Raw genomic sequence first — 20,136 nt, forward strand, 5'->3', positions numbered from 1 at the left:
AGCTTTACAACCAGATAACTGGAGGAGAAAGGAGCTGTGGGTCTAACATGTATATCATGCACAGTGCTAATGGAATTTTGCTCCCACCCCCCACACACACATTTTAGTTTGAAAATTTTCAAATATATAGAATTGAAAGAATAGTTCAAAGAATACCCATGTATGCTTCACCTAGATTAGTTGACTTTAAGTCACTTTCTCCAAGTATGTACACACAATGTATTTTATTTTTGCTGAACTGTATAAAAGTAGGTTGTAGATATCTTGACCTTCACCCTTACTGTTTCTTCTAAAAATTCTTCCATATAACCAAAATATCATTGTTGTACCTAAGAAAATGGGTAGTAATTTCACAATATAATCTAATGTATAGCCCAAATTCAAATTTCCTCAGTTCCGAAAATGTCACTCAAGGCTGTTTTGTTTTTCTTTTTCTTTTTCTTTTTTTTTTAAGATTTTATTTGTTTATTCATGAGAGACACACACACACACAGAGAGAGAGAGAGAGAGAGAGGCAGGCAGGCCCCATGCAGGGAGCCCGACGTGGGACTCTACCCTGGGACCACGCCCTGAGCCGAAGACAGATGCTCAACCAATAAGCCACCCAGGCATCCCTGTTTTGTTTTTCAATCCAGAATTGAATCCTAGTTTTAGGTGTTAAATTTGGCTGCTGTGTCTCCAGGCTTTTTTAATCCCTGTACCTTTTCCCCCTTATGACATTAACTTTTTGGAAGAATCAAGACCAGTAGTCTTACAGAATGACCCACATTCTGGATTTGCTTGATTGTTTCTTAACACTTAACGTAATGTTTTTTAAGATTTTATTTATTCATGAGAGACACAGAGAGGCAGAGACTCAGGCAGAGAAGCAGGCTCCATGAAGGGAGCCTGATGTGGGATTCCATCTCGGGACTCCAGGATCACTCCCTGGGCCGAAGGCAGACCCTGAACCGCTGAGCCACCCAGGCGACCCTTAACATAATTTTTTTTAACAAAATTGTTACATCAGCAGTGGTGTTGGCGATGGGTAGGTTTTTGAAGAACAGAGATGATTGAGCTTTGGTTCATCAAGATAACTTGTCTAGACCAGAGGTTCTTAACTGGGGCCATAACCAGGGTTCAGTCTTTGACACACACACATACCATACCTAAATAATATGCACATTTTCCTCGTATGTGTCTTTTTCTAAGAGGGTTCTTGACTCTTACTAGATTCTCTAAGGGCTTCAAGACCCAAAAATGTTAAAAAAAAAAAAAAAAAAAAAAAAAAACCACTAGTGTGCTAAGTGAGGCAGGCAATATAGAACTTGTTTCTGGGATCTCCACTCTGAATTGACTTTCCTTTGAGAGGAAAGCAGTAAACTGTACTTTCCCCCATCCTGGCTTTGGATCAAAGAGAGATCTGTCCTTTTTGTTGTTAAACTTGGGAGCTAGAGATGGCCTGTGTAGCCTGGTTCCAAGGATCCAGAAGAATTTCTTGTCTTGCTTTTCAGGTGTTCAGAATGCCAGGATTCCCTCACCAACTGGTACTATGAGAAGGATGGGAAGCTTTACTGCCACAAGGACTACTGGGGGAAATTTGGGGAGTTCTGCCATGGGTGCTCTCTGATGATGACAGGGCCCGTCATGGTGAGTGATTCCCTCTTGGCCATCAGAGTCCACTCTGGTTCCCCATGGCCTTTCATCTTCTAGTCTTCCATCAGCCAAGGCCTTCCCTTTTATTTCTTCAATCATTTAACAGATATTTGTTGAGTACCAATCAAATGCCAGGTAAGATTTTTCCTGTGAAAACTTAACAATCCAATATTGGGAGTGGGTGAGTGGATGGGCAGGGAGGATCTCCAATACAATGGGATGAATGGCTCAAGGGAGCACATTACAGGTTGATGGGAAGATACACCAAAATTGGGTGCAGAGAATCGGAATGAGTTGGAATGGGTTGTTAGAGGTTCCACCTCTCCTCCCTGTTCCAGAAAAGGGCTTTAAGCCTAGTTACAGATTTGCCAACCTTGTGTTAGAGGAAATGTGCCTTTCTGGTGAGGATGATGACTTCTGGGAACTTGTTATCATGGCTAAGACCAAAACAGTTTTTTGTAATCTCAGAAATGACAGGGAAACCTCTATCTGATCCTCTGGAAGCTCTAGGGCAGGGAGTGCAAAGGTGGATTGTGACTAGGACCTGTAGATCCTAGATTAGAGGTCATTCATCCACCCCTGCCCTCCAGCAACAGTGACGACTCACTTCCTCTGTCTGTCATCTGTCTACCTTTTCCCCCACCTCTTCACAGGTGGCCGGGGAGTTCAAGTACCACCCAGAGTGCTTTGCCTGTATGAGCTGCAAGGTGATCATTGAGGATGGGGATGCATATGCCCTGGTGCAGCACACCACCCTCTACTGGTAAGGTGGTGTCCATCCTCCTCTACAAGAGTGGCCAAGAGAGAGAACCAGGTGGCAGTGCAAGTTGAACAGAAGCAGTACAAGGGTATCAGCACTGGACTCCTATCACAGCAATGTCTAGAATCACATATGTAATCTGTAAGCAAGAAAATTAACATCTCTCTGCCCTCTGTCCTTACCTACTGTGAGAATAACGACACTCTGCCTGCAGTCCTCCCAGAGAATTTGGGAAGTGCTCTCAGAGAAGGATCCTAGAAAACTAAAGGCAACTCAGTCCAATTGCCTCCATTAATAAAGCAGTCAGGCTAAGGCCCAAAGAGGGGATGGGCATTTGGTTCTCACTGTGAGTCAGAAGCAGAGCAAAGAGAACCCTGGCAATCACACCCACACTCCCAGCCTACCCCAGAGACCCTGGGCTCCTCGTTCTGAGCAGCCAACTGGAATCATGGCAAGGGCGGTAATAGTGGGAATGGGGGTACAATTGATTGAAGCCACGTGGTGCAGTGGTTCCTGGGGGCTTTCAGGTGTGGCTCCAGGATCTTAGCCCCCTTTATGTTCCTCTTTCCAGCGGGAAGTGCCATAATGAGGTGGTGCTGGCCCCCATGTTTGAGAGGCTCTCCACAGAGTCTGTGCAGGACCAGCTGCCATATTCTGTCACACACATCTCCATGCCAGCCACCACCGAGGGCAGACGGGGCTTCTCAGTGTCCGTGGAAAGCGCCTGCTCCAACTATGCCACCACTGTGCAAGTAAAAGAGTGAGTATTTTGAGAACCTCTAGAGTAAGAGCAGTTACAGAGTCCATAGATGGGCCACAAGGGCTGCAGAGCTCCCTTCACCTCCATTTCATATCTTCCTCCTGGAGCTCACTATGCTGTAACCCACTTGGGCCTTGGCACTTACTCTCCCTTTGCCTAAGTTGCTTCACCAGATACTTAATGCCAGAGTTGCTCACCTTTCATGTGCCAAGTTCAGATCATTCTTATTCTTTGAAATTATCTGGCTTAATTATGTATATTCATTTATCATCTGTCCTCCTGATTAGTTTCTTCTGAAACTTAGTCTTATTCAGTATTGGATGCCCAGGACCTAGAATAGTGCCTGGTATGTAGTACATGTTCATTGATTACTGTTTTGTTGGTTGAGTAAATGAATGGAGGAAGGAAGAGAAAGAAGTTAAGACTTCATCCTAGGTCCAGGCCAAAGACCAAACGGGGAAAGAGTCTGTGTTTGTCTAATAGCATTAATGAGGCACCTGTGGCTACCAACCCTGTAAATAGTGATTGTACACTTACCGTGTGCTGAGCACTAGGTGCTTGCAGTCTAGGTGAGAGAGTTATTAGAGTTGGGGAAGTCAGCAAGAGGGGAGATCTGCACTAAAACTTCATTAGATAAAAAGGGGAGGGAATTGTGTTCAGTGCAGAGGTGGGAGTCTGTGGTTGTGTCTGGTGTAGATTGGGTGGTTGGGAATAGCCAGAAAGGGGCTATTAAGTCATGTAGGGCCTGGATTATGAAGACTCAGCAGGTCTTTTGAAGGATAAGCAACAAAGTGATGCAACCAGGTTAGTTCTAGAAGGATTGCTGGCATGGGCATCGAATGGGAAGGGAGTAAGTCTGTTAGTGTATAGAGACTATTTAGGAGGCTATTGAAAGATCCAGGTGAAAGATGTTGGTAACTATGGTAATGAAATGAAGGCAGGATTTTTTTTTTTTTTAATTTTATTTATTTATGATAGTCACACAGAGAGAGAGAGAGAGAGGCAGAGACACAGGCAGAGGGAGAAGCAGGCTCCATGCACCGGGAGCCCGACGTGGGATTCGATCCTGGGTCTCCAGGATCGCGCCCTGGGCCAAAGACAGGCGCCAAACCGCTGCGCCACCCAGGGATCCCTGAAGGCAGGATTTTTGAAGATAGGGTTGGGAGGCAGTGAGAGAACTCCAGATAGGGAAGATGCCATCCAAGTCTCTGGGTTAGGCCATTACGTGAGTGAGGGTGCCCTTCACTGAGACAGGGCACCCTGTAAAGGGCGTTGCATTTCCCCAGTGAGTGGTCTGGGTCTTGGGAGCTGGGCCAGTAGGAGCCTTGGATGTGGCGAGCCTGCCTGCACAAATGAAATTGGTCAGGTACATTTTTAGGATGTCTTCTTCCTGCCTCAACTCTTGTCTGGCCTAGGGTCAACCGGTTGCACATCAGTCCCAACAACCGCAATGCCATCCACCCTGGGGACCGCATCCTAGAGATCAATGGGACCCCCGTCCGCACACTCCGAGTGGAAGAGGTACAGTGTGTGTCCAGTTTGTTTTGTGGGGGTGGAACATGGAACAGGCCCTCTGAGGCATCAGGCTATGGCCTTTGCCTTTCTCCACACCTAGTGTATCTCTTTGTCTTGCCACTGAACCTATGATCACTGGTGACCTCCTGTGTCAGCCTGGCATATTCCCAGGGCAGCAGGGATGGCCTGACAAATGGGATATCTGACAGGATGCCAGGGAGAGGGCACTGTGGGGCCGCTGGCAGCTGGAGGCCACCAGTAGCCAAGTTGAACATTGGCCATACACTGCTTGGGTCATCTGGGCTGATGGTGGATGGCCTGGGTTGGGACAGCCTGTAGGAGCCAACTTTACACTGCTCTTGGCTACAGGTGGAGGATGCAATTAGCCAGACAAGCCAGACGCTTCAGCTCTTGATTGAACATGATCCTGTCTCCCAGCGCCTGGACCAGCTGCGGCTGGATGCACGGCTCTCTCCCCACATGCAGAATGCCGGACACTCCCATAGCCTCAGCACCCTGGACACCAAGGAAAATCTGGAAGGAACATTAAGGAGACGCTCCCTGAGGTGCTGCCTCCTATTCTGATCATGCTGACCATGCCTATCCCCCAGATGAGGCTGAGCGGGCTTTGGGAGGCCAGTGGGGAACCGCTGGGCAGGGACAGGCCATGAGGATTGTGCTGACCCAGCTTCCCCCATAGGAATCACAGTTCATAGCCAAGGCCTGTGTGTGATCTGACCCAGCTGCCTGCCAGGTTTCCTTAGAAACCAGAGAGTCAGGCCCTGCCCACTGAACTCCTGAGCTAGACAGGGAGCAGCAGTGTTAGCCCCTATAGGACCAGCAAAGGGAGATGTGGGGCTCAGAGACCAGAGTAGGGGCACAGAGAGGATTAATAAGTATAAATAAGAACACTGAAAACTATAAAGGAAGAGATTAATGTAAGCTGTTTTAGATTTGAGGGACCAGCAGTCAAAACCTCAGAGTTGTCCAGGTTGATGGTGAGGGAGCAGTCCCCCTGGATTCAAGTACCAAGTAGGGAGACTGAAATAACAGGAGTCTGGAACAGTGGCTCTCTAGACAAACACACCCATACCATGCCTTTGAGCTGAGCTTCCTCCCTTCATAAATCGTATCATCTGAGCTCCTGTTTCTGCATCTATGAAGTGGGATTGTAAGATAATTGTAGCTGTCTCACCAAATGTAGCATGTCTCACCATGTAAGGATTCAGTGTGGAAAGGGATGCAAAGTAACACAGTGCCAGCAAAAGATCAGCACTAAGTGAGTTGTTAGTATCACTAGGAGTCAAGTTCTCTTGTCCACCCTCCTGATCAAACAGACTGAATCAGGGCCTGTTTCAGATACCTGGCATCTGTTGGAAGCAAGGCTCTCCCCACAGGTTGCTGGGCATGAACTTCTTGCTGCCTCTTGGCCTTGGCACAAGTGTGCTGGTAGAGTTAGGGTGCCCGAGGACAGAGAAGGCCTGAGAACATGGGGGTGGCCAGAGAGCTGCTTAGACATTTGAAAGGCCATTATGCAAGAGAGAAGGCAGCTCACCTTGTGTGCTTCTGTGGACATGGTGGGAGGCAAAGCAAAAGAGCAAGGACTAAGAAGTCTGTGGGCAGTCCTTTCTGGTAGTCCAAATGAAATAGGATGTGCTGGAGAGAAGTTTGCAGGGTTGCAGTTCACCTGCAGTGCTGTGGACTTCAGCCTTCTTGTCCCTTCTTCAGGAAGTTGGTAATAGTTATCAACCATTACTATTACTGGCTGCTTTAAAAAATGTAAACACACTGGCTTTATTGTTCTAAAAATCATGCATGCTTATTATTTTAAAATTCGGAAAATATAGACAGGTACAAAGATGAGCAAAATAGCTAGAATCCCATTTGGTCTTTTTTTTTTTTTTTTTAAGATTTTATTTATTTATTCATGACAGACATACACATACACACAGAGAGAGAGAGAGAGAGAGAGAGAGGCAGAGACACAGGCAGAGGGAGAGGCAGGCTCCATGCAGGGAGCCCGATATGGGACACGATCCCAGGTCTCCAGGATCACACCCCGGGCTGAAGGTGGGGCTAAATCGCTGAGCCACCAGGGCTGCCCCCCATTTGGTCTTTTTTTTTGGATGATGGTAGGCTATCACTCTAACCCATTTAGCACTTCAGCTCAAGCAGACATGGAAAGTGACAGATTACCATCTTATGGTGCTATCATGTATTGAGCACTACAAGCTAATTGAGTCTAGTCAGTCATTCCAGCTGGGTACCCAGGGTTCCTGCTTTGAATGTTGTTTTATGATACTTAAACTACTGATGTTTGCAGCCCCAAAATGGCACATCTGTCTGATGTAAGAATTCCCTCCTCTCATCATAGCACCTGAACTATAGACCTTGGGATGGGTAGGGTGGTCAGGTGGACTTGAGATTTCTACCTCCAGGGTTTTACTGGCAGGTCTCTGAGGACCACCTTAGCCCTACCCTCTTCTTTCCTCATCTTCAGGCGCAGTAACAGCATCTCCAAGTCCCCTGGCCCCAGCTCCCCAAAAGAGCCCCTACTCTTTAGCCGTGACATCAGCCGCTCAGAATCCCTCCGCTGTTCCAGCAGCAACTCACAGCAGATTTTCCGGCCATGTGACCTGATCCACGGGGAGGTCCTGGGGAAGGGCTTCTTTGGGCAGGCCATAAAGGTGAGCACAGGCATCAGTTGCTCTGCTCCTCTGCCCCTAACCCCTCTCTCACCTTCTTTCGGGGAGTTCTTATCACATGATCTCACTCCACACCCTACAGGACACCAGGCCCCCTTCCTGGCTACAGGTGATGGTGTGAGGGCTACACTCCTGCCCTCCCAGGCCACCTAAGGGTAGCGTTGCTGTCACAGTAAGCTTGGTGAACCTGGAGACTTAGTTTGGGATGAGTTGTGCCCATGGCCCTGCCACCTCCAGTCAGCAGGTGTATTTAGGTGCCTGGAGGCCTCAGTGCTGGGCATATTGCAGGGAGCACACAGGGGAGTGGCTCCTGCCTCCCTGATGGAACCATCTTGGGGACTAACCTCTCTCTCTTTCTCTTCTCTTCCTCTGCTGAGAGCTGGGAGGGGGGGTCAGGTAAGCCATGTGTCTCAGCTTTCAGGGCATTGGGGCTTGAGAGCTCACCCTGACCCACCCAGTTCCCTGGTGCATGTCTGTGGCACTAACCCTCCTGTCCCCAGACTTCTGTTTACCCAAGGGACTCACTCCTATGTCAGATGACCAGAGCCCCTGCTTGGCTTGGCAGTGTCCCCTCCTGCCTCCTACACTTTATTTTTCTGCATTCTCGCCTTCCCTGTATGCATGCCCAGCTCTCCAAGGAAGAGGGTATGCTCCCCTCTGAGGCCCCTGCTGCCTCGTGCTGTATCTTCTACATGTGAACTCTGTCAGTCTGATCTGGCTCAGTGTGTCTTCCAGGAGATGAGATGGCCAGTTGTATATATTTTCATATAGTCCCCCAGAATTCCACACCAGTAATAATTTCCCTCCTTGTAATTAGGTAACACACAAAGCCACGGGCAAAGTGATGGTCATGAAGGAGTTAATTCGGTGTGATGAGGAAACACAGAAGACTTTTCTGACTGAGGTAAGAAGGTGGAGTTGTGGGAGTTAGGAGTTTGGTGTCACTGTTGGAAGAGAAATGTTACTAAATAACAGTTTCAGGAGGAAACTTATTTGAGAAACACTTTTTAAAAAGCTGAGCAGAGGGGATCCCTGGGTGGCTCAGCGGTTTGGCGCCTGCCTTTGGCCCAGGGCGTGATCCTGGAGACCCGGGATCGGATCCCACGTCGGGCTCCCGGTGCATGGAGCCTGCTTCTCCTTCTGCCTGTGTCTCGGCCTTTCTCTCTCTCTATGTCTCTCATAAATAAATGAATAAAATCTTAAAAAAAAAAAACATGCTTTAAAAAAAAAAAAAAAAAGCTGAGCAGAAAAGAGCACTAGAGGAATGCATAATTATCTGTTCAATGAACATTTACTAAAGACAACATGATCTGGATACAAGGGATACAGTAACAAATAGGATGTGGTTCAGAGGAGCTTACAGCTAGTGGGAGTGATGGACGTGAAAACAGACCAATTTAGGACAACTGGGTGTTATACTCACCACCTGAACACCCTGCTAAAGGAGCCTGGAGTTCTGGGCAGGCCTGCCAGTTCTCTGGGCCTTTGTTTTGCTCATGGACCCTCCCACTCCAGATCCCCCCTGTACAATTCCTAGAATGGCAGGATCTCAAGGGTGAGGGCTGTGAGGCATCCCTATCCATGTAGGAGTGTTCTACCCCTTTACATAAGATTAGAGGTAGGAGATGCAGGTAGCACTTGTCAGACTGACTCCCTGAAGGGAAGGGGTAAGGAAGACATAGTGGGAAGTAACCATCTATTCTCCTTGGCCTCTACCACACCTAGGTGAAGGTGATGCGCAGCCTGGACCACCCCAATGTGCTCAAGTTCATTGGTGTGCTTTACAAGGACAAGAAGCTGAACCTGTTGACAGAGTACATTGAGGGGGGCACACTGAAGGACTTCCTGCGCAGTGTGGTAAGCATACTGCCCTCGCTACTTTGCCTACAAAGGGTCATGCTGAGCAGGACTGGGACAGGTGGTTCCCTGGGGCCTGAATCCCAAACGGCACAGGGCCCCCAGTCTCTGATGAGCATTTCCCCACCCCATAGGACCCGTTTCCCTGGCAGCAGAAGGTCAGATTTGCCAAAGGCATCGCCTCTGGAATGGTGAGTTCTGCCAACAACCCTGCCAGCAGTAGGAATGGTGGCAAGGTGGTGATAAGGAATCAGAATAGGTACAGGGATTTCAGGCAGGCACTGGAACGCAAAGACCCCATCCTGGGGAGCTTTTATGAGCTGAGTCAGTCAGCAGCTATTTATTGAGCTCGTCTTTGTGCCTGTGAAATTGCCCTAGTTGCCTTTTCTTAGCTCACAACCTATTCTCGAAGAGCTCTAAATCTTCAAAGGCAGACAGGGCATGGGTAAGGCAAACTAGCAGTGTCCAACTGCTGAGGGAGCTCGGAGTAAGTAGAGAGAACCTCATTGCCTATGAAATCAGGGAAGGGGGAAATGTGTTCTAGTTGAACCTGAAGGGTAGGTCAGAATGGATAAAAGTTCTCTGGCAGAAACGCCCCAAGGTTGAGGTGATGACTGCAGCAAAGACCTGGGAGGAGAGAGGGGGAAAATAGTCTCTTTCACCTGGGAAAGAATGAGACCAATTACAATAGTGATACCAATGACAGTTGTTGAATGCTTTCTAAATGCCAGGCACTGAGCTGAGGGACTAACAGGTGTATGTGCATTCCTCGTGACAACCTCGGTTTCCAGATGAAAAGCTGTGCTAGGAAAGGACAGAGCAAGGGCTAGTCAGTCTGACCCCAAGCCTGAGACTTTAATCACTGCTCTTCATGTGGGGTCCGTGAAGACTATGTTAGTCTAGGGGTACATTAAGGTCCCTGTGTTTCAGACTAAGGAGTCTGGATTTTATTTAGGAAGCCAAAAAGGCCCGTGTAAAATTTTGATATTTAAGCAAGTAAGTTTGTGAGCAGACCTCTGTTTCTTGAAGGTGAGTCCTGTGTGGTCAGTAGGTTGGGGTAGACTTAGGAGAACTAAAGGCAGGGAGATGACTGAAGGGGCTAGTGAAACATTTCACATTTCCAAATTTAAGGTATGGCAGTAGGGATGGGAGACTGGGAGGCAGGATGTGGAGAGACTGGTTGGCAGCAAGGGAGCAGAGGTAGGGGGACGAGGAGTTGGGATGGTTTGAGGTACCTAGAAGAATGGTGGTGCCATTTACCAGATGTTTGTGGGGGCAATGATGTTGGGGAAACAGGTTTGGGAAGAGCTAGTTGGCTGAGGCTGATGTGCAGTTAGTGGGGATCAGCATGTGTAGAGAAGATGGCTTTGAGGAGGCTGGAAGGAAAATGTGCACACAAAAGTTTCAGGAATGGGTAGCAAGGGAGAGGTGTGGGCAGCCTTTGGAGAAAGAACAGGCAGGTCACAAGAGCTGTAGCATTCAGGAAGAGCTCCCTGGATGTGAGCAGAGCCAGGAGCCTAGGGGATGGAAGCAGGACTGCAAGGGACTGGAGGGAAGGGGACAGGTAGATCCTTTCACATATCCTGGGGAAGGGAAGAGAAAGAAAAGGAAGTGGCTTCAGAGAGTGAGAAGAGCCAGGAGTGGAGGCCTGGGAGAGGTGGGGGAGGCTCTGGATAGCAAACAGAGACTTGTATTGAAAACACTGGGGAGGAAGAAGTTAAAGTATACACAGGGAAGAGCAAGGAGGGTGCTAAGTCTCGGTGAAGGAGAATATCAGGAATACAGAACCAGCTGGCCAGCAGGAGGTGACTTCTCCCCCTATCACAGACAGGAAGGATCCAGGGTGGTGGAAGCCAGAGATTGAGGTGGGATGGCAGCAGTGGGGGGCTAGGAGCAGTGCATCTAAGGGTGCTCACTTCAGGTGGCCTGGATCTATGTAAAATGGGTAGAGTGGCTGGGGGCAGGCAAGGGCCAGGGCCTGTAAGAGTTGGGGACTTTGGGAGGGAGCAGTGAGGGTCTAGAGCAGCCACTGGTTTGGGGGTCAATGATGGTCAGGAAGTGGTAGCAGGGAGAGAGGGGAAACCCAGGCAGCCTTTGGCTTTCTTTTGGTGTTGGGACAAGGAAGCGTCAGCAGGAGGCCCTTGCCCTAGGGTCCAGGTTGGGTTGTGAAACTGAGTAGGGATGGTCTGGGAGAAGAGTAGGCCCTCAGCTCCAGAGTCTGCATCTGCTTAAATTACTGGTCATTGGCCTCAGTCTGTACTTCTGTTCCAGGCCTATTTGCACTCCATGTGCATCATCCACCGGGATCTGAACTCACACAACTGCCTTATCAAGCTGGTATGTCCACCACTCTGGGTCTCCCTGGGGCCAAGCCTCTTGCCTTGTCACAAAGGAGATTGACTGTTCCCTTGTGCTTTAGACCTTAGGTGTCACCTAGGGTTCCCATCTTGCCCTTTATGCTGCACCTGATGCTCTATTCTGTCTTCTGAGGGCTCGCAGACACATCCAGACACAATGACATCCTCTCAGCAGCTTTTGAAATCCTTTGGTTAGAGGGAGCTTCCGAAGTTCCTTAGCTGTATATAGAGCCCTGTTTTTCCTGGTTTCACCACATGATAGTTCTGTAATACAGCTCACTACAGACCCTATTCTACAACTGTGGTACCTTGAAGCCTCACTCTGAGGCCATAGAGCCTCAGGTATGTACAGTGGCCACAGAGCCTTACGTATGTACAGTGTGGGGCCAGCATTTTTCCCACCACCCATTGGCTTTGGTTGTTAGCATGTCATTTCTCCTGTTAACTTGCAATGTAGCTCCGTGGATGTCCACTAACTGGCCCTGGCTCTTCTCTTCAGGCCCATACTAAATAACCATAACCCTTTTCCACATGACTACCCTATAGCTATTTGAAGAGCTTATCTCCCCCCCCCCCCCCCAACTCCCTCCACTGATGACCTCCACCTTATCTTTTTCTGTCTTAAACTGATTCTAGCCATGCCTTAAATCTTTTGGGAAACAAGGCAGAATGGGTTTAAAAAACAAGGAATCCCTTTTCCTGCTTTTGAGATCCATTCTCCAGGTCCCAGAGCCTTACCCGTCCAGGCTCCAAGAGCTCTGCTGTGGACACCCACAGATCTGGAGAATTTACAGTGCAGATACCAGACTGTTAGAAAACAAATAACCAAGCCTCGTCTGCCAGAGAGAGCTTTAGCTGTGATGCACCTTTGCTATGTACCTTTTCTCCCCTCCTCAATGACTTCTCTTGGGAATGTCCTCACCAAGTCCTGACCTGGCCCTTGTCCTACCAGGACAAGACTGTGGTGGTGGCAGACTTTGGGCTGTCACGGCTCATAGTTGAGGAGAGGAAAAAGCCCCCAACGGAAAAAGCCACCAGCAAGAAACGCACCTTGCGTAAGAATGACCGCAAGAAGCGCTATACAGTGGTGGGAAACCCCTACTGGATGGCCCCTGAGATGCTGAACGGTGAGTCCTGACACTAGATAATGGAGGGGACATGTCCCCAGAGGGGAGTTGGGGGCCACACCTTGCAGCAGAGTCTTGGGTGTTCCAGGGGAGGGCTGTGAATTGTTAGGCCAGGTACCCACAGCTGATGGCTACACGATTTTTATCCCTTGCCAGACTGGACCACATAAACTCCTCTCTGAGCTCCTGGGCCTAGGGTGAGATCTGACTGGCTTTTATGCAGCCAAGGGTAGTTGAGAGCTCAAGCTATTTATTGCTGGAGATTTAGCCTTTCCTTTCACACTGCTGAGAACTGAAGTATGGTGCCCCCTTGTGGATAATGGTCAAATCAGCCTGAGATACTGACTGGGATTCTTTTTTTTTTTTTTTTTAAGATTTTATTTATTCATGAGAGATGCAGAGACATAGGCAGAGGGAGAAGCAGGCTCCCTGCAAGGAGCCTGATGTGGGACTCAATCCTAGGACCCTGGTATCACGACCTGAGCCAAAGGTAGATGCTCTGGGCAGCCCAGGTGGCTTAGTGGTTTAGGGCTGCTTTCGGCCCAAAGTGTGATTCTGGGGACCTGGGATCGAGTCCCACGTCACTCACACTCCCTCCATGGAGCCTGCTTCTCCCTCTGCCTGTGTCTCTCTCTGCCTGCCCCTGTCTTTCTCTCTCTCTCTCATGAATAAATAAATAAAATCTTAAAAAAAAAAAAAAAAAAAAAAAAAAAGGTAGACACTCAATCACTGTGCCACCTAGAAGGCCCTGACTGGGCTTCTTGAAATGCACAGGGTTGTGAAGCCTCAGAAATGGCCTGATTCAACCCTTTTTTTTTTTTTTTTTTTTTTTGGAGTCTGAGGCCCAGAGAAGTTCGTTGTTTTGCCCAGGAACATACAACTACCTAATGACAAAGTCCAAGTGAACCCTGATCCAGTTCTCTTTGTCCCATGCAGTTTCATTTTGGGCAGTGTGTTTCACAAGATCTTTCTAAAGCAGCCCACACAGGGCTGAGGAAGGATGATGTTCAGAGGGTGTCTGTCCTTGGACAGCCTTTATGGCATCTCTGTGGAGCCTGTTCTAGCTCTGGTTCTTGCCTGTGGCCTGGTTTGGCCCCAGGCTCAGCACAGAGCAGATAAGAGACCAAACCTAACAGCCTACTTTCTGTGTTCCCCAAGGAAAGAGCTACGATGAGACGGTGGATGTCTTCTCTTTTGGGATCGTTCTTTGCGAGGTGAGCTCCAGTGAGCACAGAGGCCAGGCCTGAGGCATTGGTCTAGTAGCTTTGTCCTGCCTCAAAATGGGGACTGCTTCTCCTAATGATTCACCATAGTGAATCATAGTAGTTCACCATAAAATCAACACGAGTGGTATAGGATTGTGCAGTTTATTACACATTTGTTGACACATTTGAGTCTCATCGGTCCCATGAAAAGGAACAGGCTGGGTTTTTTCAGGTGGGGAAACTGAGGTTCAGGAAGGGGCAGCAGCTTGTTCTTAGTCCCACAGCCAATAAGGGGCAGATGAGAGTGTCCTTACTGTTTTCTGTGTAGCTTTTGGGTCAGATGCAACCTTTCCCTCTGGTCCCTCTTCCCAAGGTCCTTAGTAGTGGCATTTAGCCCCACAAGTGGAAGTAGCCACTGCAACAAGTGCCAGTCTGTATAGCACAGTGCTGAGCACTGTGGGGTGGATTAGAGTGAATCTTAGAAAGAAAGATTTCTGCCTTAGGATCTTAGCTCAGTGTGTCTGGAAGCATTGAGCCAAACACATATGTTCAAAGTCTTCTGTAGTTCCTACAAAATGGTGAGTGGTAGAGGAAAGACAAAGGACAGTTGGAATAGAGGGGAGGGTTGTTGGTTTTTTTTGTTTTTTTTTTTTCTTTGATAGAAATCAATTGAGCATTTACTGTCTGCAAAGCACTAGGCTGGCACCAGAAGGTTTCAGACATGAATCAGACCCAGGATCTCACTTCGCAGAGCCTGAACTCTGGCAGGGTACAGAGACACAAGGGGACATGGCAGGGCAGGGTGGAATGTGTGGAGCTGTCTCTCCAGATTTGGAACCTCATGCTTCTGCTGCAATGAAGCCTCTTCCAAACCCTCCTCAATAACCAGACTCTCAGTTGAAAGACCAGTCTGGATTAGTGTGATTTGGACGTAGAGGAGTACAACTCTTTAACTTTGATTTTTACCTCCCTCTTCTGCCCATCCTTCCTATCCATACACCAGTATCCCACTCCTCTGTGGCTGTACCCACCACAGTCCACTCCTGACCATCTTCTTATCTGCAGATCATTGGGCAGGTATATGCAGATCCTGACTGCCTGCCCCGAACACTGGACTTTGGCCTCAACGTGAAGCTTTTCTGGGAGAAGTTTGTCCCTACAGACTGCCCCCCAGCCTTCTTTCCCCTGGCCGCCATCTGCTGCAAACTGGAGCCTGAGAGCAGGTTAGTATCCTGACCCCTTCTCCCAGGTACAGGGCTGGCAAAAGCCTTGAGTTCAGCGATGCAGCTCTCATCCACTGAATCCACCCTAACAACTCTGACATGCCAGGTAGGGTGGTTGGGGGACAGGGCATAGCCATGAGTGACCCAGATATAACACAGACACAGCCATAAAGAGAAATTGTAACAGGAGAAAAGTCACCCAAACCTATGCCATTCGAACAGAATAAGTGTTTTTCATGTTCATCTATGTCCAAACACATACATTTTTTATATAGTTATAATTTCAATAAAGGAAAGTTTTGTATTTTGCCCTGCATTTTCCTTGTTATTATCCCCAGTCTTGTTTATCATTTTTGTTAACTATCTGAAATTCAATTAAGAGACTGTCCGAATATATTATGATATACATAATGTATATAGTCAGGTTTTTTCAGTTTCTCCTTATAATAGGTATTACTATAGTGAACATCTTTATGCATTTAGCTAATTATCTCCTTTAAAGAAAAAAAATTAAATGACCATTATTCATCTCAGGTTATGGTTTTCTTTAGCAACATTACCCCACTTCTTTCCAAGTTTGTGCATTAGAAAACTAGAATCTATTTTCTTCTCTCAAAAATCCTGTTTCTTTTAAACAAATTTAAAGAGCACCTGGCTGGCCCAGTTGGTGGAACCCTCTTGATCTCAGGGTTGTGAATGTGAACCCCAGGTTGGGTGTAGAGATTACTTAAGTAAATAAATCTTTTTAAAAATTCAAATATGGGGGATCCCTGGATGGCTCCATGGTTTAGCACTTGCCTTTGGCCCAGGGCGTGATTCTGGAGTCCCGGTATCAAGTCCCACACCAGGCTCCTTGCATGAAGCTTGCTTCTCTCTCTACCTGTGTCTCTGTCTCTGTGTCTCTCTCTCTCTCTCTCTCTCTCTGTCTCTCATGAATAAATAAATAAAATCTTTTTAAAAAATTTTCAAATATGACTAAAATATATAGCACAGAAAGTGCACATTTTCTATGATCATCTAACCATCGTGCCCCCTTACTCTCCTACTCTATCCTTTCAAGATAACCAGTTGGCACACAGCCTTTATTTTATTTTATTTTATTTTATTTTTTTTAATTATTTATTTTTGATAGTCATACAGAGAGAGAGAGAGAGGCAGAGACACAGGCAGAGGGAGAAGCAGGCTCCATGCACCGGGAGCCTGACGTGGGATTCGATCCCGGGTCTCCAGGATCACGCCCTGGGCCAAAGGCAGGCGCCAAACCGCTGCGCCACCCAGGGATCCCTAGCCTTTATTTTAAAATGGTTTCCAAAGGTCCACGTAATGGGATTTGCTGGTGGGAGGCTCTACATTTCGTTCCTTCATGAACCAAAGGACTGCAATAACACCAGAGTAAGAGCATGAGGAGAAAATATGAAGCTACACAGTATTTGTTTGCTAATATCCCTTCCTAGTCATTCTAAATGTCTGTGTTTAATTCACTCAAAAAAAACTGAGTGCCTGCCATGTGCTCAACCCTGTCCTGAGCATGTGGGTGAGCAAAGCAAAGGTGCCTGCCCTCCTGGAACTCACATTCTAACAAGGATAGATGATAAACAATAGATAGAATGCCCTTCGTTGAATATTAGGAAGTGAGAAATGTTTATGGAAAAAAGCAGAGCTAAGGAAAGAGGACGTGTAGGGTGCAAGTTGTAATTTTAAATATGGTGGTGATAGTGGGCCTTGCCAAGAAGGTGGCAAGATGGTTAAACAAAAACATGGAGGAGGCAGAGGAGTAAGCCAGAGCTGGCTTAGGGTTCCAGGACAGCTAAGCTGTTTCCACAGCACTGGGAGTCCGCTGTTTGTTTTCCCCTTGGGAAGAGCTGCTGAGTCCCATGAAATGTCTCTTCCTGAGCAGATCCATTGATGTGGAAACAGTCTGAGGACTAGAAAGAATCTTTAAAAGGCACTTAGTCCAATTGCACCTTTGATAATTGCATTTTCTTCAAGACATGAGACAAGCTTTTTTCTCCCTGGACTTTTTTTTTTTTTTTTTTTTTTTTTTTTTGGGACTTTCTTTTTTTAAGCTACCCCCTTGAACAAGGTCAGCCTTCTCACAGTGCTGTCTTCACAGCAACCCCACACAGTAGCTATAACATGTCATCCCCATTTCCTGCAGAGGCACGAGGTTAAGGGGCTTGCCCAAGGTCACACAACTAGGAAGTGGTTGAGCTGCAGGCCTGGGTACCTTGCATAGCATCCAGTGGCCCTGCCCTTATCTCACCTGCCTCCAACTTACCCCTTTTCTTTCTAGACCTGCATTCTCAAAACTGGAGGACTCCTTTGAGGCTCTCTCCCTGTACCTGGGGGAGCTAGGCATCCCGCTGCCTGCAGAGCTGGAGGAGCTGGACCACACTGTGAGCTTGCAGTACGGCCTGACCCGGGACTCACCCCCCTAGCCTTGGCCCAGCCCCCTGCAGGGGGGCGTTCTGCATCCACCATTGCCCCCTCTGCGCCCTGTCCCTGCTGTGGGCAGGGCCGTCCGGGCTTCCTGTGGATTGGCAGCTTGTTTAGAACAGAACAAGCCATCTCTACTACCTCCCCAGGAGGCGAGCGGGCGCAGCACCAGGGAAACACATCACAGGTTTGGGGGCCTGGTTACTGTCTGTAGATCCAACACTTGCCTGAAAGCTGTGAAGAAAGAAAAAAAAAAAAAGGAAAAAAAAGAAAGCCTGGCCCATGAGCCAGGAAGAATCTGTTACTCATGACCACTTGGGAACCTCCTGGCATTGGGATTCTGGAAGGTTCTTCCTTACACTAATCAGCATGACCTGGACCTGCTGGGCAGGATTCCAGGGTGAACCTGCCTGTGGGCTCTGAAGTCTCCGGTCTAGCTAGGTACAGGAGGACTTCAGGTGGGAGTGTAGACAAGAGAAAGACTGGTGGCCAAGTGGCTATCCAAGGATGTGAAATGACAGTGGTGCTACATACCCCCTTCCACTGTGTCCCCCTTCCCCTGTGAGGGGGCAGGTTTTGAAGAGTCCCTGAATTTGTGGTGGAACTGACCAGGAGTCAGGGGAAGGGCTAGTTTGTTCATCTCCCAGGCCTAGGGGCCACATCACTGTGAGGGGGAGCTTCCACCTCATGTTCTCAAACTGTACTGCTAGAGGCTCGCTGAGAGTTCCTGGGCCTCTCTACCTGCAACAAGCACTCACCCACAAGTGCAACATGAGGCTGGGGCCTGGAAAGAAAGGGGTCCTGCCTTCTATAAAGCCCATATCCTGGCTGCTATCATTCATACCTTGGTGGGCACCTCAGTCAGGAGCCCGAGGCATTTAAACTTAGTGCTAGATGGGTTCTGGAGGATTGTGTGGCTTGCCCCAGGCCCAACATATGAGTCAGGGGAATGGGAATCTCAGCAGTCTCTTGGCCCTTCCCTTGTGGCAGCCATTGCTCACCCTTCACCATACCTGGTCTAGGCAGCAACGAGGTGGTGGCAGAGTCCCGGAACTGGGATGCTGGGGGAGACCACTCCCTGAGCTGGGCTTTCTGGCTTCTATTTCCCTTGTTGGTTGGCCCAGCTCACTAGCTCCTGGCTTCAGCTTCTTGACAATTATGGGCAATGAAAAGCCCTGGAGGCACACTCCACCTTGGCTTCTGAGAAGGCCAGGGACATTCAACAACAAAATTTGCCTCCTCCTATGTGTCTGTGAGCTTGCACCATATTTAACAAATTGGGAATGGGTTTGGGATATTACTGCGATGTGTGGTGATTGTGGGGTGGGGGTGGGGGGAGGCAGTGGCGGGGAGTGATCCAGGAGAGTGGTTGATGTTAATACTGTTTTGTTGCTCTGTTGGGTGATATGTGAAATACTGTACATAGGCCTGATAAATTGTGGGATTAGATGTCCTCTCTGGACAGAGTTTACCTGCTATATAGACCATACTTACGTGTGGAGTGTGCAAGCTTGCTGTAGAGTTAAGCCCTGGCTCCCAGCAGCTCTAAGTCAGCATTTTGTGGCTGGTTGTGCCTCAGCTGTCCCCAGCAAGCACGGGAGTGGTGGGCCCACTGTGGGCCATTGAGCAGACCAAATAAATTAAACAGTTAACATAAGTGAGTGATGTTACTGAGAGTGAAAAAGTGAATTGGAGCCTGGCTCAGCAGGAGGATACACGTGGGAGGTCTGCTGGCCACTTTCAGGCCCCTGCTCCTTGACTCCCCACAGCAGAAGAATGCTGTGTTCTGGCATCACTAGGAATGCCCTGCGCGCGCGCCCCCACCCCCAACTCTAATCCCCTCTTCTTGTGTAGACACCAATCTGCTCCAGAGAACAAACAAATCCCACCTGAGGCAACCCAGTCCTTGAAGCAGGTCTGATTCTGACCTGCAGGCCAAGTGCTTCCTTCCTTTGGAGCCATACACTTACACCCTCTGTATGCCTGGATATCCTCCCTGCAGGGCCTGGTTCCACAATCATAAAGGGAAGAAATAAATGCAAGTCACCTTCACCCCTTGTGTTTTTCTTCAAGTATTTGAGAGAAGACTTGTCCTTGCTTCTACACATGGGAGATGTGGCGCATTGGGCAGGATGACATCTGGCTAGTAGGATCCTGGGTACAGTATAAATCCATATACCCAAAGGTGATTTCTCCCAGAATTTGGGAAGTTCAGTTAAGGACAGAATCTGGTTCCTGGCAAAACTGATAATATATGGTGCCCCATGTTTCTAGAACTATACAGCAATGCCTAGGCATGGGCAGAGGTCACCCTGGGTGTTCCTAGAAGCAGAGAACCTGCTGCTGAAATCTCACGCTGAAAGTCCAACAATTTCCTATTGGTAGCTTCTTCTCCAGTCCTAGGAGTCACCCCACAGGGGCCTTCCTCTACCTAGAGCTGCTTCCTGCAGCCCAAGGACCCATTCCCCTCTGTACACCTATCCTTCCCTTTGGCTGCTATAGCACCACCACCCATCACTTCTATCTCCAGCCCCTGCAAAGGGCTCCCTGGATGTT

At 48.4% G+C, this 20,136-nt stretch overlaps 1 protein-coding gene across 3 annotated transcripts in view; it reads left to right on the forward strand.

Annotated features, from left to right (window-relative positions):
- Positions 1-19,632, forward strand: part of LIMK2 (LIM domain kinase 2) — a 60,174-nt gene extending 40,542 nt beyond the window's left edge. For all 3 annotated transcript variants that reach the window (XM_025985896.2, XM_025985898.2, XM_025985897.2), the window contains 14 exons: positions 1,494-1,629; positions 2,289-2,398; positions 2,967-3,155; positions 4,571-4,676; positions 5,040-5,236; positions 7,171-7,357; positions 8,193-8,279; positions 9,101-9,232; positions 9,367-9,423; positions 11,504-11,569; positions 12,542-12,716; positions 13,875-13,930; positions 14,987-15,144; positions 17,438-19,632. In XM_025985896.2, coding sequence (XP_025841681.1) covers positions 1,494-1,629; positions 2,289-2,398; positions 2,967-3,155; positions 4,571-4,676; positions 5,040-5,236; positions 7,171-7,357; positions 8,193-8,279; positions 9,101-9,232; positions 9,367-9,423; positions 11,504-11,569; positions 12,542-12,716; positions 13,875-13,930; positions 14,987-15,144; positions 17,438-17,582 — 1,801 coding nt within the window. In that variant the 3' untranslated portion in view covers positions 17,583-19,632. The remainder of the gene's footprint in view (positions 1-1,493; positions 1,630-2,288; positions 2,399-2,966; positions 3,156-4,570; positions 4,677-5,039; positions 5,237-7,170; positions 7,358-8,192; positions 8,280-9,100; positions 9,233-9,366; positions 9,424-11,503; positions 11,570-12,541; positions 12,717-13,874; positions 13,931-14,986; positions 15,145-17,437) is intronic.
- Positions 19,633-20,136: the final 504 nt, after the last annotated feature.

The sequence above is a fragment of the Vulpes vulpes genome, chromosome 10 (assembly GCF_048418805.1).
Source record: "Vulpes vulpes isolate BD-2025 chromosome 10, VulVul3, whole genome shotgun sequence".
Taxonomy (NCBI): Eukaryota; Metazoa; Chordata; class Mammalia; order Carnivora; family Canidae; genus Vulpes; species Vulpes vulpes.